At 35.0% G+C, this 18,008-nt stretch overlaps 2 protein-coding genes and 1 non-coding gene across 3 annotated transcripts; 1 reads left to right on the top strand and 2 right to left on the bottom strand.

The window, feature by feature from the left end:
* Positions 1-1,807: 1,807 nt before the first annotated feature.
* On the bottom strand, positions 1,808-8,631 carry LOC109055212. Its single transcript, XM_019072451.2, is given in 11 exon segments — positions 1,808-2,611; positions 2,763-3,763; positions 4,855-4,937; positions 5,155-5,348; positions 6,148-6,186; positions 6,188-6,369; positions 6,475-6,567; positions 6,852-6,935; positions 7,039-7,134; positions 7,324-7,385; positions 7,942-8,631. Coding segments are annotated over 11 exon segments (2,025 nt in total). The 5' UTR covers positions 8,012-8,631; the 3' UTR covers positions 1,808-2,490.
* A 941-nt stretch (positions 8,632-9,572) lies between these two features.
* On the bottom strand, positions 9,573-9,850 carry LOC122141179. Its single transcript, XR_006157606.1, has one exon.
* A 671-nt stretch (positions 9,851-10,521) lies between these two features.
* glrx5 (glutaredoxin 5 homolog (S. cerevisiae)) lies at positions 10,522-13,342 on the top strand. The gene is made up of 2 exons (XM_042746340.1): positions 10,522-10,943; positions 12,475-13,342. The coding sequence occupies exons 1-2, from the start codon at positions 10,646-10,648 to the stop codon at positions 12,645-12,647; spliced, it is 471 nt and encodes a 156-aa protein (XP_042602274.1). The 5' UTR covers positions 10,522-10,645; the 3' UTR covers positions 12,648-13,342.
* Positions 13,343-18,008: the final 4,666 nt, after the last annotated feature.

Raw genomic sequence — 18,008 nt, 5'->3', positions numbered from 1 at the left:
CCCACTCTACTGTATGCATTGCTTACACATACATACAGAGATCAGATCAAAGTACAAGGGTTTAGCTATGGAGAGTCAGTTCACTGGACACTTTCAACATCCCTCGTGTCAGAAGAAATAGTTTGGCAAGTGCGTGTAAATCAACTTCATACAGTATGATAGTGTCATACAACATCCTGATTGGAGCTCATATCCACAAACACCCCGTCACCCATCCGAAGCATCATTTTACTGTCTTTCTACTATTTGAATGACTCATTCAGTTTTCCTACAAATAGCATGACAGTGACTAGGTTTGATTTGGCTGTATTTTCATTGATTTAAGCATGTGCAAAAAAAATGGTTTTCAAAGTTTGTACAAAAAAAAAAAAAAAAAAAAAAGTTTAGATGCACCTGTATTTCATGTTCAAAATAACTGAATATTTTTTATTTGAACTGGAATGAATTCCTGTACTTAATAAAATACACCAACCTAGGCTAGAAACATGTGCCTCTACCTACATTTTTGTAAAATTCCAAAAACATTCCTATACATACAATTCACTGCAGTTTCCAATTAAAATGAACACTAGAGACAATAACATTACTACGACTTTTATTCCTTGCACAATACCAAGGAATGACCTAAAACACTTTTATCATAATGCATGATTTGTAAACTAATACATTATAAATTGTATTAGTTTCTAAACTGTATTAGTTTCTAAACTGCCACGATACATACAACGACCACCATTATGGTGGTTGTTGTATGTATCATGGCAGTTTAGAAATACCATCTAAACTAAACCCAACCCCAGTGAAGGTGCTTTCAGTGCCACTCACTGGACATTTCACTTTGAAAGTGTACATACAGGAAACAACAACAACAACAACAACCAAAAATAACCCTAACCCTGACTTGCAGTCGGCATTATGCTTAGGATAATAACGTGCAAGGGTTGTTCTGTAAGGGTCTTCTATAGGTTATGGCTGATCAGGAAGGCATATGTTCCACAGAGGCCTCTGTGAAATTAAGCAGCTCATCTATCAAGTTTGTGAGATCCTCACTATCTTCACCGAAGAGTAAATGAGATTTTCCTCTGCTTATCCCTGCTATAAGCAGTAATCAAACCAAAAACAAGGTGAGCGTAGAGCACTATGGTTTCCATAGTAGCTTCCATACCATTTAGTGCCTGCTGTCTCTCAGGTTTTTCCATTTCTCCTGGAGGAATGAGGATTAGCAGCTTTGCTGCTAGCAAAATAATACTATACAAAATCTTTTGACAGCTCAATGCTGCACAAAAATCACTGCTAGGGGTACATGACTGTCCAAACTTTTCTTTGGATCGTTTCCAAGAGAAATGTTGAAAGATTAGTAGCCCTGACCTTGACAGCAAACAAACACATTCTCAGAAGCTGTTGGCTTGCTGTAGTAAGGGCACAAATCTCACCCAGCCCACGCTTAGTCGTACATATTTGAACAGTTTGGCCTGGTTTATCTCTCCCAGATCCACACACACTGTTTGATTGCTGGGATGAACTGAAAGGCCCATTATTGCTGCATGTAAGCATTTATTATAAATTATGATGCTATCTGAAGAAATTAATATTAATTATCTATAATATTAAGCTTTAATAATATAGTATTCAACAGTTGAATGACAGAATGGAATTAAACAAAATGCCATTCCATTAACTTACTTTGTGGTTTAAAAAAAAAAGAGTGTTAAAATAAAACAGTTTCAGTGCATAGATTCAGGCAAATTTATATCTTTAAAAAAAGTTGTCATATCATGAAAAGTCATTTTTCACTTAAAAATAAATGTAATAAACATAAGTGGGGATATAAAATTGTATAATTACAAAACTAACATTTCATAGCTTGAAACCAAAATAACCATCAGTACATACCAAAATATCCATCTACAACTGAGTTTACTCATTTTATGTGTGTGCCATGCATTTTTATGAATATTAGAAGAAAGGTGCAACTCTGTTGAAATCACTTTGTGTTATGCATAGTTGCTGCTTATAGTGTGTTAAATCTGTTAGTAATAAGATTCCATATTTTAGGATACTGCTATCTTGGAAGGCGGTTGGGTAGCTCATTGATTTTGGAACAGACTCTGTGTGTGCATATTTTACTATAGATTGTTTTGTGAAACATTTACAATGTAAAGCAAGATTTGCAGGCTGTTATTGAAGGATGAGGCAACATCAACTACTGCACACTGAACCTTGTTTCTCATGTCACATGTGAGGACAGTTATGTATACAAAGATATCTTACAGGTACAGCAACAAAAAAGGGAATATTTATTGAGTGCTGCAGAAATGAGGCCTAAAACCCAGAAACGAGTTAGCATCACAAAGTCAGTGTGTTTTTTTATTTATTTTTTTTTTTTGGTTAAATGATGGATAAGGTCTGAGAAGGAGATAAAGTGAGAGTTTGTGTGTATGGATCGTGCAGTACATTGTGCAACCATGTAATTATATTTCTTATTCACTGCTATTTTGGGTTGAATAGACTGAGAATATCCAGGTGTGGATACATAAGGATGCAGTAGGCGATCATCCAGAGGAACAGAAGCACATGCACCTCATAACTAGTTAGGTCAAGACCCCCCTTCCTAAAACAAACAAGAAGAAAGCAGAATGAGACATACTGTTTTTTTTTTTCTTACAAAAATGTAAGTAGAGGCATGTATTTCTAATGAGCTTCTTTCAAAGCTACTTTCAATTGAACAATGCAACACAATGTATGTAGAATATATTCCAAACCTCTGTGAAACTGCAGGTTCTCCTGTTATTCTATCCAAAACTCTTCGATCCTTTTGCTCATATTGGTCATTTTCTGATAGACCATCCTTCATTGCACTGGGGGAAAGGTCCTCTCTGATTTTATCCTGATCTAGACCATTTTTCACTGCTGGCACAAATGCATCATCAACACCATCACCGTGAGTCAGATTAAATGCATCTGAGTAAATACTCTCCTTCATTTTAAATGAACAGTCCGAGTCCAAATTTTCATTGGTAGATGATATTGGTATATTTTTACCAAATTGATTCATCAGCAAAGAGTCAGAAGCAGGTGAAGATTTTTCTAAGTCAAGGATGTTTGCACTTTTGTCATCAGCTGACCCAGTCAATACATCTGTGGGCTTTAACTGCCTCTGCGTCTTACAAAAATGACACAATGAGTTTATTTCACTTGCTTGAGATTCAAATGTACTGGCAAACTCCATTCCCTGTGCATTCATAATTGTATTTAATTCAAGGTCGACGTTTGTCTCTAGTCCAGCTTCTTTATGGTCCAGCTCTAATATATAGCTATATGCATCCTCTTCATCTGAATCCAACATTGGCATAGCATAAACAGCCTCTTTTGAAACCTCTGAACAGTTCCCATCATTATCCAGGCTTCCCAAATAGCCTTTCTTCCAGGCTAAAGAGTCACAACACTGCCCCCCAGTGGAGTCTGACAGGGATTGTCCATTTGACCATCTGGAGCTCTTCATGGTGAGGAAATGTTCCGACAGAGCAGCTAAACCCACAGGGTTGTCTGAAGGACAGGCAGGCAGTGACTCTGAGCTAAGCTCTTGATCTCCAGTATGGTAGGTTTGTTCCTCTTGCCTGGTCTCAGAAGAGCTATGAAGTCCTCTCAAAGCTTCGGTAGAGATATTAGATGGTAACATGCAGCTAACTGAATCAGTCCAATGTCTGTTCGATCTTTCAATTAAATTTGGTGTGCCTCGTGAGGAATCTGTTGATGCACTGTCCTGTGAATGAGTCAGTGTCATGGGATTAACAATATTTTACTTATACCATTCATTCATTCATTCATTAGACATGACAATTTTAAAATGTCTTTGTTCTATTGTGGTACATTAGGCTATTTTAGTATTGAAGTCTGTTTCCAACCCAAAAAAAAAAAAAAAAAAAATATATATATATATATATATAAATATATATATATATATATATATATATAAAATTCAACTGGCAATTTCAACATTGCCACAATTGCTTGACTGGATTCACTTATATCTCACAACTGTGGTTGTATATGTTGCTAATGTGAATATATCTCTTAAATGTGACTTCATATCTTAATATCTTACAAAGTGGCTTTATATGGTGCAACTGCACTTTCATTTTTCGTAAATGTGACATAATATCCACTGCGTGGTCTTATCTCTCATAATGCAATTTTATTTTAAACTTTACCTCATAGTCAACATAGTGGTTAATATGTTTAAAACCACAACCATTCTGTGAAAATTAACGACAAAAAAAAGTTGAAAGTAAAGTTACATTATGAGAGATAAAGCCACATTGTGGGTATTATGTTTTGAAAATGCTTACTTTTCTGTTCATAGATGCAATGAATTTAGGAGGCCAACTCGAAACTGGAGTGAAATCTGTGTGGGCAAATCTGTCGCCCTCTCGCAAAACTCATCTGCATGGATTCCTATTGAAATAACTGTTTTTATTTAGTATGCCAAACTATAGAAAACATGACCACACCTTTGAATTTTCACGGGCGAAATCCAGTCATTTCAATACAAATCAACACATGATTACATATCTCCCCACACAGATTTCACATCAGGTCTCAACGATCACACAATTTTGCTGCATTGCCCAAATAAAAGTTGCTTGGTTTAAAGTGACTTCTGTGTGAGCGGTGCTTTATACATTGTTACACTTTTGCTACTTTTTTGTCCTGTGAAATTTTGTTAAAATTACACTTATATGACCAAACCTTTATTCTTACTGACATATAGTCAATATCATTATAAATAAGAAAGCCTTAGTGTGCTTAAATCTTCTTCTCAATCATTTAAATAAAAGATAAGCATATCCTCACCTCATCATGGCCTGGACAACATTCAAGAAACTGGGCTACATAAGTGATGACAGACTGCTCATCTGGTGAATGCACTGCAAGATCTAGTGGGCAAGAAAGACAATATCAAGTCAAATAAAACCAAACACAACTGCTTGTACAATAGTTCTGCAGTGAAATTCCTGCTCCTGCGTTTTCATTACGTGTTTATTTCTGAAGTGTGAAAGCAGGTCATACGGCAATTGAGTACGTTCCCCTAGAAGGCACAAACAATACACAGCTATTCTTCAAAGAAAAGCTAATGGTTTGTTTGTGTGTTACCATCTGGATCCAGCAGTGGAGGAATCCCCAGCCACTCGTTCGCTGTTGTGAAGGCTGTCTCCATATTTAGTCGGGGCTCAGAAGACAAAGCTTTCCGCATGTCCACAAACTGAGGACAGAAGAATTTAACCAGAGCCAGAAATGCCAATCCACTCCTCCAGCTTTTACCAAAATCGCAAATTTCTACCCCATATCTGAAGGAAAAGATTGGAATGGCGAGGCTGAATGAATAATGGAAGTTAATCCAATTCATAGATTACCCTAAAAATAAAAAGTTCTGTAATAATTTTAGATTGCATGTTGTTCCAAACCTATATTACTGTCAATCTTCTATAGAAGTTCTTTGTTTCCATTAAATTAAATCTAATACGGACAAAAAATAATTCAAAAACACCATAAAAGTGGTCCATGCAAGGTCTTCTGATAGCTTTGTGTAGCTACAGACTAAAAAGATATATTTACAGAATATCTCAGCATCCAGCCAAGACACACACACACACAAAAATTTAAAAATAACAAATAAAATAGTTTGAGCTAGTTCGCAAAACCACTCTGAATGATTTGTTCATATTGATTCAGTTCTTGATTTCAAATTATTTATGATCATAAGTTAGTTTGCTGGAGAAGGAGATTTCTATCTATTACACAGATTTTGAAAAATATAATAAAAAAAGAGTCATATCGACCACTTTTATGATTCTTTTGTTGTGGTTTGCATTTTTTTTTTTTTTATTTTTTTCATTAATCAAAATACTCAGTCTCCATAGAAATTTTGTGGAAAAGAGCGATCAGGACATTCATTAAACTATCTCCTTTTGTGTTCCACAGACACGAAAGAGATTTAAATTACGGCGAGTTTATTAGGGTGAGTATATGATGTCAAATATTCATTTTGTCTGAAAAACAAAAATCCTTTAAATGAACAATTTGATGTTTTGCATTGAGAAACACATTTCAAGACTTCATTGTGGCTCAGTAAATGAATTCACTTACTTTGCAGTACAGTTCCGTGCCCAGCTAAGCAAAGTCTGCCTTTAGATGTCAAAAATGAGATGACCTTTTGCCTTTAGATGTCAAAATTGAGGGTAGAGTGCCAAAACTGTCATCTCCAGGTGATGCTGGAGAACTACAACCAGAAGAATCACTGCCACAAGGTAATGACAGCAGACTGAAGGTGGATGGGAACTTCTCCAGGCTTCCTGTGACCTGTTTAATTTAGAATGGGACAATGATTTAGCTCACAGTAACTCACATGATCAAACACCCACTCAAGAACAATGGATCCTTTCATCACCATTACACAATGATAGTGTGCTTTACCTGATAGTACACAATGATGTTCCAGATTAGCCTGAGAACAACCGAAGGATTGCCATCGGCAATATCATTAGCGTCGATTTTTATAAGGCTAACCTGTGTAAAAATAATATAAATGATTACATTTATATTTATATTACACAAAGATATGGAGGCCCCCACATGACATCAGTAAACATAGATATTGACCATGTTTTACTAATTAAATCGGTTATTTTAGGTAAATCGTTGTTATGTTGTATTGATTTGTTTTCTTGGTTTGAATTCAATTTACCTAAAATAAGGAAGATAATTCATAAGTCATGGGGTGGAAAGATTTACTATTTTATTTTTTAACTTATGGACAATAAATAAAATAAATAAATAACATCAGGACTTACATTTCTGTCCTCAAGGAAATTCAAGACCTTAGAAATATTGTTTAGTCTGAAGATGCGATGTGGAAATGTCCTGAATTTATCAAGCTGAAGAACATGAAAAACACTTCTAGAAAAGCCACATCTTTGAAAGATAGATTTATAGTGATCAAACTATTTTTCTTTTTCAGTATAATATGTGATGACAAACCATAATACAGCCTGACAGTTCCTCTAGAAGAGCCATGAGAATCTTTCCATCCTGAATATCAGTGAATAAGTTATGAACCTGTAAAGGTGGGTCACACTACAACACAGAGAGAAAAAACAACAACATGGTATTTTTTTTTTTCTCCAGTACTTTTTGTTGTAGTAATATGGCAAATGTTGCATTAAAAAAAAGGGTTAACATTTTGAGAATGATATTGGCTTAGTCTTGTCTTTTAAAAACTGAATACATAGTTTAGCTTTGCAGTAGAAAGAGGACAATTCTCACTCTCTTCAAATGCACGTTTATCCACTTGGTAAAAGTTCTCTCTTGGACTGCCTGCTTCTCATCTGTAGATAAAGAAATCAAACTGAAGAACATGACATGCTGTCATTCCAGAACATTTGAACAGGTTTAGCACAGCTGAGAACAGGTATAAGCAGGTTCACTTTCATTTCAAGAAATATGCACAGAGTAAAATAAATGAGGAAGTTCATCTTAAAAACAAGTTTTTCAGAGTTACAAATTATGTTTTCTTTGCGTTTACACTTTACATTTCCATCGCAATTTGTTTAAAATATAATGTATAAAATAATATTGAAAAATATATTTATTTTAACTGTGCCAAAACTGCAAACAATACATTTTACGATATAATTTAGCAAACTATGAGATTAAAACATGCTGAATATTGTTTATCCTCAAATAAAAAAAAAAATAAATAAAAAAAATAAAAAAAAAAAAATAATGATAAAAATATAATATATATATATATATATATATATATATATATATATATATATACACACACACACACACACACATACACACACACACACGTGTCAGTGTATAAAAAATACATTATAGAAACCGTACATGTGTGTGCATATACATGGATTCTCCTACCTTGAGTTTTTTGTGCGCACTTCTTGTCTTTACCAATATGTTCATCTCTTATACTCGGTGTTGAGGACATCCTGAACAGGACCAAGAAATTTTCTAAAAGTCACTAATACACTCCATGCATAGCTAAAGAGGAAGATTTGAGGAAGTCATGGGTTTGAGAAATGTTTTTGAGCGTCAGCTCCTGTCAGCACACGCCCGCCTCCTCCATACACCTGCATTAACCTGAGACAGCTCCTCCAAACCCTGCACTGCCTTAAGCTAATATTCAGTATTCATTCGTAAGACATAGTTTAGCTTTTATGTGTTGACATTTTATCCATTCACTTACAACAAACAAGTGGATACTTGAATGATGATTTGTTCATAACATAACTATGACTGTTCCAAGTTTCGTTTTTTTTTTTTTTTTTTTTTTTTTGCTAAAGCAAATCTTAATCCTCATCAAAGGATAGTTTTAACTCTGTAATGGTGTACTGCTGAAAGTCTGACTGTGTTTTTTGTTGCATTATGAATTGCATCATATACAGTAAGCCAATATTAATACATTTTGCATTATTGGGGTTCCTGCAGGTTTTACAAAGGTAAATTAAATACTTTTTAAAAGACCAAGTGAATAAAATTTAACTAGTTTCACGTTCTCAAAATTGTTGCATTAGACAATTAAATCTCCATTACTTTTTAATATATTTTCCAAAAAAAAAACTATATGGAAACTCTTATAAACTCTATACTTTATGATCACAAAACATAAAAACTACACAGCATTTTGGATTGTTTTAAAGCACAATTGTCTAAAAATTCTTAAATCATGATAAGTTGATTTTAAGTTTAGATATTTACATTGGATAAAACTCAGGAAGATAATTGTTCACAGTGCATGCAATATATAAAGCCCTGGTTTTATGAATTTAAAACTTTTTGCTCCAATTTAAGAACCGTTTTGTGGACTTAATTTGTGTAATTTGTGACTCTTTAAGACTCACAGAAAGCCTGATAAGCACTAGAACTAGTTTAAAAGTTAAGCTAAGACATGACACTTTCTGAATGTCAAATGTTAGTCAAGGCAGTCAATGTGATGTGTGAACTTGAGAACTGACTACATAAGCAACCCTCGAGCGGTTGGCTCACAGTAAAAATGGTTGATAAAACTATTTATTTTGTTCTAAATCACTCCTGTCTGATTAAGGCCCTGCAGTACAGACTGTACAAAGTGGCTTATTTTGCAGAACGCAGCCTTCCTAATAAACCACAATGATGACAATTATGCTTTCACTCAAGTAACAAACCATTCTGTTTGCTAATTAAATGTGCATTGGCTAAATGTAGAAACCTCAGTAATGTCTGAATGATTAATTTACAGTTGACGCAAACATGACGCAAATCTACAAAAAGCCTTGCATCAATATTTTATTGGGGAAAAACATGGGGTAAAGAAAAGGCAAATATATGGGGTCTATTAAAAATAAAGATTACTGAGCTCATGGTAATCAACGGTGGATTAATACTTCCAAATGATTCCGGACAAACCTACAGATAAGGAGAAAAACAAAACAAGCACAAATGTTAGTCCGAATTGATCAATAGAAGATTTTGCTCCGTCTTTTCTCAATGTAAGTTACAACACAACGCTTAATTGTGGCAATTCAAAGTGTCTGAAAGGCGCGCTTCTCCTCACAGACAATATCTGGCTGCCGCTGCTTTATTCTGCCTGTTTTTAGATTGGTAACGGTACACAACAAACCATCACCGCCTCGGAAACAAAACAGGACGAGATTTGTTGAAAGAATATCGCACGTAAAGCTTCAGAATCTAGAGAAGTCACGCCTTTTGCTCTTTCTGTTGGATCTGTGCAGCCTCGTTGAGTCTCCAGCCACTCCAGACACAGGAGACAAGATCTCGACACTGCACTGCTATTAGTGATAGACGTGTAAAAACGTATCTTACCGCTTACAAACAGTTTATACACTGTAAGAAAATACACGTGGATTTCACCAATCCAAACACCAACGGCAGCAGCATTCACTTAAATGGAGCTTCGTGAATGAATCATTTAGAATCAGAACACTGATTCGGTCGAACCGTTTCAATAAAACGGTCTAAATGATTCTTTTACGAGTTGGACTGAATTCTAGCTATCTATACTAACTACTAAAAAAACTACTATTATATTGACTATATTTTTATGAGCTGAATCAATGAAACATACTAAACTGAAACGACATAAACAAGGAATCGCTGAGTCGTTTATTTGAACCGGATCTTTAAAAAGGAAATGTTTGTAAGAATCAATTCGCGGAAATGAGTACTTGCCGGAAGAGAAAGAGCGCATTGTGACCGGATGTAAACGCCTCCACTAATTACTTCTTACGAGAAAAAGAAACAAGCGTTTTTAAATTACAGTGGCGGTACATGTTACAGTAGATACATTTAATAAAATGCTTTACGCTGCTAAAATAAAAGCTGTCAGCGATCAAGATAAAAAGCTAATTGTGTAACATTCATGACTGACGCAGTATTCGACCAATCGGAGAGGAGAAGGCAAAGCCGAGACCCAATAGCTTTCCTCCTTTGAGTGTTTATATTCGAGGGGGCGGAGCTTGCGTCCAGTTACTTACTTCGGCGAGGTTCTGTGGCGTTTGTTTGGCGAAGTGTCAAACGTGTTTAAGCCTCTTTAAATCTTGAGCAAATCATTCAGATTTGTACGATGAACAGCATTATTAGATCGACAGCTCGGTGTCTTCGAGCGGGCGCGTGGCAGTACAGAACAGCGCAGAATAATGGAGAGCTGCTGTCTGGTTGGGCCCGCCTCATGTGCTCCTCCTCAGCGGCCCAGAAGACTCTGGAGGAGATGGTGAAGAAGGACAAAGTGGTGGTCTTCATAAAAGGCACCCCCGCACAGCCCATGTGCGGCTTCAGCAACGCCGTCGTCCAGATCCTCAGAATGCACGGGGTCGACAGCTATGCTGCTTATAACGTGCTGGATGACCAGGATATCAGAGAAGGTCAGAGGGTGACTGTGCTGTGAAGAGCTTTTAGGAGTTAAACCTAACTCGAGTTTGATGTTGGCTTGGATGACATTTGCATCTGTTTTTAACGTGTGCTAGTAACACGTTTTGGGGGCATAAATAAATAAATAAAATAAAAAAGCTCTTAATTGTTAATCATTGATAAACTCGTAATTATTGCTTAGTATCTCATATTAATTATACACTTTATCACAGTTCTCGTCTTGAAATTTATTTTTAAAAGTTTCATGACTTTTAAAACTTTCTCATAAGTTTCTCATGAGGTGTTAAATTATTCCAAGAAAGTATCTCATTATTGAGACGTTTTTTTTTTTTTTTTTTTTTTTTTTTTTTTTGTAATATTTACTTAACATCTCACAATAATCAAAGTCATTCTGATCATAGTTACTCATTATTATTATTGTGAAATGTTTCATATATTCTTGTTATAATGATTTGCCATTTCATTTTATATTAAATGTTCAGTTACTATTATGAGATTAATGAGAAACGAAGTTGCTGTTATAAAGTTCCTAATTGTTGTTATTATTATAGTAAAAGATAATTTTAACATTTACATTAATAATATTATGAGAAATAATGTCATTATTAACAATTGAAAAAAAAAAAAACTTGTAATGAGAAACTTTCTTATAATAATTATCAATTGATAATAATTGATATATCATAATGAGTAAACATCTCAATAATAATAAGAAACTTTAATTTAATAATGCCTTGGTTTCTCATAAAAATTCTTCTTCATAATAAGTTAGTTTCTTATTACTCATTGTCTTGTAACAATGTGAAACTGTCTCATAATAATGAAAATGATAATAATAATTAATAACAGTGACTCACAACAATAGATTATCTCAAAATAATAGAGCATCTCATAATAATAGATTCTGACAATAATAATAGATGTCAAGTCATTATGAGAACCCATTTCATAATACTGTCTAGAAACCTTAATATAAATAATAACTTATATTCTCATTAATATCTCGTAATAGTGACTAAACATTTCAATAATGGGAAACTTCCATGTAACAATGCATTAGCTTCTCATAAAATGAGAAACTTCCTCATTATAATGTCTTTTAATAATATTTAGAGTTTTTTTTTTTTCTTTTTTCGTTATTACTAAAAAAAATTCTCTATTATATGTTGAATCATCATTTTTAGAAAGTTTCACTTTAGTTTCTGATATTTGGTTTCTGGTTTACATAATTTGTACTCAGCTGTGACAAAAAGTTGGTCAGTAGAGCACAAGTAGGTTAACGGCAGCAGCAGTCCTGTCAGCTCTGATTGCTTTTATCAGCCCTGTGCAGCTGGAAGAAAGGGGTGTTAACCTTACATGACTGAGGTCAGTTTAAAACAGTAAAGCCTAGACTCTGAGGTGCTTAAGTGGAATTAAAAAGAGAAGCGAATAGTTGTTACATAAAATGAATTCCAGAGATTAGTGTAAGAGTTTAGCATGTAGAAATTGTTAAATACTGACTTGTGACTTTGTTTCCCCCGAAAGGAATAAAGACTTTCTCCAACTGGCCGACGATTCCACAGGTGTTCTTCAACGGTGAGTTTGTTGGCGGCTGCGATATTCTTCTTCAGATGCATCAGAGTGGAGATCTGGTAGAGGAACTTCAGAAGCTGGGAATCAGATCGGCTCTCTTGGATCAAGAAAAAGAGTCCAAGTAGGAGTCCAAGTCAGCAAAGACGAGTCTTTGGGATGATTGTCCATTATAAACCTCCCAAAGGTTGACTTGACCTGCTGAAGTCCAAACAGTCCTCAGATGACTGAAGGAAGTGATGTCGAACCTCCCGAATTCAGAAAAATCACTGTAAAACACTTGACTTAGAATTACCGTATTACACATGATTATTACATTTCTATTGCAGTATGCTTGTCCTTATTTCAGATACTCTAATGCTAGACCACTGCATATTTAAAATGTTGTATTTTCAAATGTATTATTAATGTATTTTAGATGTATATCATTTTTTTTTTTTTTTTTTTTTTTTTTGTCAATAAAATATTTTAAAGCACCCATTGTTTGAAACTAAAGCTGCTGGGTGGGAATTCTGCGTGTCTGATGTCATCAGAAGGAACATGCTGCTTTATTTGATAGAGATTTCCCTCTTCCTCATTCTGTAACACGTCTGTCTTGTTATTTCATGTCTAAGATATGTTTAGAAGTTGTCTTACCTGAGAGAGAGAGGGTGATACTCAACACCTTTGTTCCAGTTACTCATGTTAGATGCGCTAGTCGTGTGGAGAAACAGCATTTACCTTAACAGTGATACATTTTAAAGGTTTTTGCAGATGCAGTTTTGTGGGATAAAATACATAAGCAGGTCATACTTTAAACATATAAGTGAAGAGTTTCATCACATTGAAGGTTTTTTTTTTTCAACTCCTAATATATTCCCTGTAGTTATTAAAAAGCAGTTGTCATTGGCAAAATGTGGAATTTGATAATCATAAAGGGCATTCATTTAAAGAAAAAACAAATTGTGTGTGTGTGAGTGAAGGGACGATTAATGATAGTCTGTGTTGTAGTTTCAGATGTATCCACTAGAGTACGCAATAGTATTTTAAAACTGCTTTTTGTCTAATATTTACTGTCCATTGCCCTCATGGCTGCGAGATTTCTGGCAATATTTACAGGTGGTATCTTTATTGCCAAATGTTCGAATAGAAATGCAAAACTGATGACTTTACATTCAGATCATGATTGATAAGAAACTGAAATTTTGTTAAGAAAATAACTCCATTTTATTATTTTAATTCAAATTATTTAAATTGTAAATTACTAAAATTATAAATTCATGTTGGCTTATTTTGGTTTTGAAAACTGAGAAAAATAGTAAAATAATTTTAAGGGGAAAATTATAAATTTTTAGATATTAAGGTTTTAGAGGCTTGAATCACACAGCAACTATCTTTGCTCGTCATAAAAAGTTAGAAATATCTGACATCTTTTTATTTATTTCTTTTTTTTTTTTTTTTACACACTTAAGGCCTTGACACTAAGTCATGAGAGCTTGCTGGGGACCTTTCTAGGGTCAAGAATTGTTATTATTATTTATTTATTCCATTTATGGCACCCTCTAAGCTAGTTGCTAGGCAACACCAGCTTTTCTAATATAGGAGGCAGAGGGAGCAGGGAATGCCACTCTTCTCCATGTGGATTTGGTTTGCCAACAGAATCAGGTCATTGGTAACAGTGCCTGAAGAGTGTCTGACACCTCTGCTCTGAAGCAACATGAAGACAGCTGAGACTTGAGGAGGAAGAAGGTACTAAAGCAGCTGTCAGAGCTACACCTTCAAGAGCACCCAGGACTGGAAATCTAAAAGTGTTAGTCTGCAACGAATTTCCATGGCGTTAATAAAAACACGGGGGCCAGAACCTCTGAGACTTTGTGGCACACAATAAACTGTGCTCATCTGGTTTTTGGAAGACGATAGATGAAGATGATTCCTGGAAGAAATCGAATACTGGAAAGAAATGGTATAAGCATCTCAGTTATAGCCATGGTCAGCACATACCGTGTGAAGATGGATTTAAATAATCCCTTGTCGACAGTCCTGAAACATGGAAAGACATAATTTTCCACAATCTTTCCCAGATTAGACGATTTAAGGCAAGGCACTTTTCCAGATGCTGTGTCAGGTAAGCACCTTGCATGAACATGATCACAGAAAGTTAAAGCAGTTGAGATCAAAATTGATGAAATAGCCACTGGGGGTCACCACTCTACTTCACATGAAGGTGTTTATGTAGAATCAGGCCTTGTAAACAAGAGACACTCTGAAGTACTGTATGCACCTAATTGCCCAAGAAAAAAAAAAAAAGGCCTGGCTGAACATTCTGAAGAATCTCTAGCTTGCATTCTTAAAAATAAAGGCTCCAAAAGGCAATTTTAGCAGCAATGCCATAGAAGAACCATTTTGTGCTCCTCAAAGGACATTTCAGTTCTTAAAAGAACCAAAGAACTCTTTTCTTAGTGTGAAGAACCGTTAATAATCTAAAGAACATTTTGTCCACTATAAAGAACCTTTTATGCAGTTGTAAATCTACCATGGATATTAAAGGTCCTTCATGGAACCAGAGCTGCCAATAAAGAACCTTTATTTTTGGTAGTGTAGCTGCATCCCAAATGGCACACTACACACTATGCACTCATACACTATGTACTTAGGCACTATGTACTCAACCATGTAGTGTATGAATTATATAAGGTTATTTTGTCATTCATAATCAAAGTCTGATAGCCCCTCCCCCTTCGCTACGTAATTAACAGTTGAGTGCATGAAGTGTGCAACATTCCACACTTCGTTTTTTTGGTTATTTAAGTGCATCATCCGGGTATTTAAGTGCACTTTTTCTTTTTGGAATTTTTAGTGTGAATGCACTTACTCTTACTCTGAATGTATGCACTCATCATAGATGAGGCACATTCAAGTCATTGTGTAATTGCAGTTTTTTTATTTATTTATTTCTTTGTTTGACAAATTAATGGATATGATGAATTATGAGTTGTCACAAGATTTCATGACATCATAATTATCATATTTAGTATGTGCTAAATTTGTCTTCTTCATTCATTATGGCATAATTTATGAAAGCTCTCTCTTTCATCTGTTGTTCTCCTCTCGGTGTAAAAGGGATCTGTCATTCTCATGCAGACTGGCTTTAAAAAGACTCTGACCCACCAGGCCAAAATGCTGAACTATGCGGTCACGCATCAAACCCCAAGACCACATAAAAGGGACAGCAGGGAAGAGTCCATCCTGGCCTTTCTGGGGATTGTTGGAACCTTCCTTAACCTACTTGTCATTATTTTTGTCTACATTTATACTTCTCTCTGACACTAGACTCTGACATGCATGACCAAACTTTGCACAGAAGGGAGATGTACTTCCCAGACACTGGATCAAAGACGACATGTACTGTATTTTATCTCACCGACATGTGAACATTACTGAATTCTGTGGGTAATCAACCAGTCCAGATCTGCCTTTCAGATTTGATGGACAGTTACTACTTCCGTTGTGACTGAAGTGCGCATACAATAGACTTTTTACTATCCCACAAGTTCACAGGAGAAGATTTGTGAATGGCAGTGAAGCGACGCAACTGATGCTGGTGGGTCACATGACAATGTGGTGAATGTAGTGCATCTACATTACATACTACACACTTTCATTCTAGAACGTACTCTTTTAGTGGTCCCAAAGTAATAATTACTCATGAGATTATGTGATTTCGGATGTAGCAGTGTTTTGCCATTGTTTTGGTAGTATTCTAAATTGTTGTAATAGTGTTTGTTTTATTGTTATTTACTTATCACTGTGCAACTCACTGCATTTATTGTCAGCTTACAAAAAATAAAAACAAACAAACAAAAAATAGCCTAATAATACATTTAACAATTATAAAATCTAAATAAACAATTGTTGTGGCTTGTTTTTCATTTCTTTTAAAAACTACCATTTACAAAACAAAAATCAAAAAAAAATCAAAATTAACTCAAAAATCAACCAAAAACCTACCAACAACCTTTTAATAAACATACATCAAACATACACATAAAGTCAAATTTTAGACTTTTGCACCCAAAAATGAAAATTATGTCATCATTTACGTCAATAGCTACCATCAACTGTTTAATTACCTTGTTGTAAATAGACATCGTTCATTTACATAAAAGCAGAAAAATAATAAAAAAATAGTACTGTGATTTAAAATTATTGTTATCATAGTTATACGGTTCAATCAGATTTTTACACTTAGATTCCACCCACCTCCACTCCAAATAATGTACAAGATTTGTACATTATTATGAGTTGTGTGATTGTTAATGTAAGGTGCAGCCATCTGTAAATCTTTCTTGAGTGTGATGTTTCTCTGAGCATCTGTTTTCTCAAAAATGCAGAAGCGGTCTGCTATGCTAAGTTCCTCCCCTGTGGGAATCAGGCAGCTGGGCATCAGCGCACACTGGGTTAATTAAAAGAGATGTGACATCATCTTTGCATTAACGTATCCCTACTGCTCTCTTATCATTGTGATGTATCAAGCCCTGGAGGTGAACCATGGAAACGCATGGAGGCCTGGTGACGAGCCTTCAACAAGCCTGACATATCCAGACAGAAAGAGAAGGAGGTGGTGAAGGAAGAAATTTTATTTTATATCTCATTTTACTTCTAACATTTGTGTTGATGTCTGATGTTACAAATGAAAATGACATGTCATAGATATGTGTTGTGCTGTACAGGAAAAATACAAAGGAAAAACGATTACATGATAAACTGGATTAATATGCATGGCTATTTTATATAATCAAGCATGCATTTAAAATGTACTGGTTACTTTATGTTTCATATAGATAGCGGTTGCGGTACCATGGTGTTCTGTTCACATGAGTGGAATGATGTGATACAAGAACCCGTGAGAACATTACTGTCCAAAATTAAACATCCTGAAATGTTAACAAATGTTAACAAATCATCTCAAATGCATTTTAGTGATTAATTCAAATAATTTTATCGCTGCGGGCATACTGTATGTGCAGTGTTTTTTGTTTACAGTGTGTTCACCTGCCATCGGTGGTTGACCTATAAACCTTAAATGGCATATGTGGAACACAGAAAGAATTAAGAAACTTAAAGAAACCAAGTGTGTCCCTTATTTTCCTCTACTGAGTTGGCAACTCTGTTTTTAGTGTGTGACCTTTGACCAAGATAGACAACATTACATGTGCAGTATTTTTTGTTTTCTTTGAAAATAGCATTATTTTCTATCAAACAACCAATCAAATACTACTTGTTACGTCCCCAGTGCAATATAAGAGATTGGCACTTGCTAGCACTGCTAAACACACTTTTAGCAATACACTTTTTTTAACCTCAAAGTTAATATTAATATTTAGGCTGGGGAAGCTAGTCATGCATAACCATATTAAGGCAGATCTGCCCTGAGCCAATACACATAACATGTAATGAGTTATTACCCTGAGGTATTCAGCTCAAAACCTACCCAGTGACTGAGATCAAAA

This window comes from Cyprinus carpio, chromosome B20 (genome assembly GCF_018340385.1).
Source record: "Cyprinus carpio isolate SPL01 chromosome B20, ASM1834038v1, whole genome shotgun sequence".
Taxonomy (NCBI): domain Eukaryota; kingdom Metazoa; phylum Chordata; class Actinopteri; order Cypriniformes; family Cyprinidae; genus Cyprinus; species Cyprinus carpio.
The sequence above is the reverse complement of the archived record's forward strand: the minus strand, read 5'-3'. Positions and strand labels throughout refer to the sequence as shown.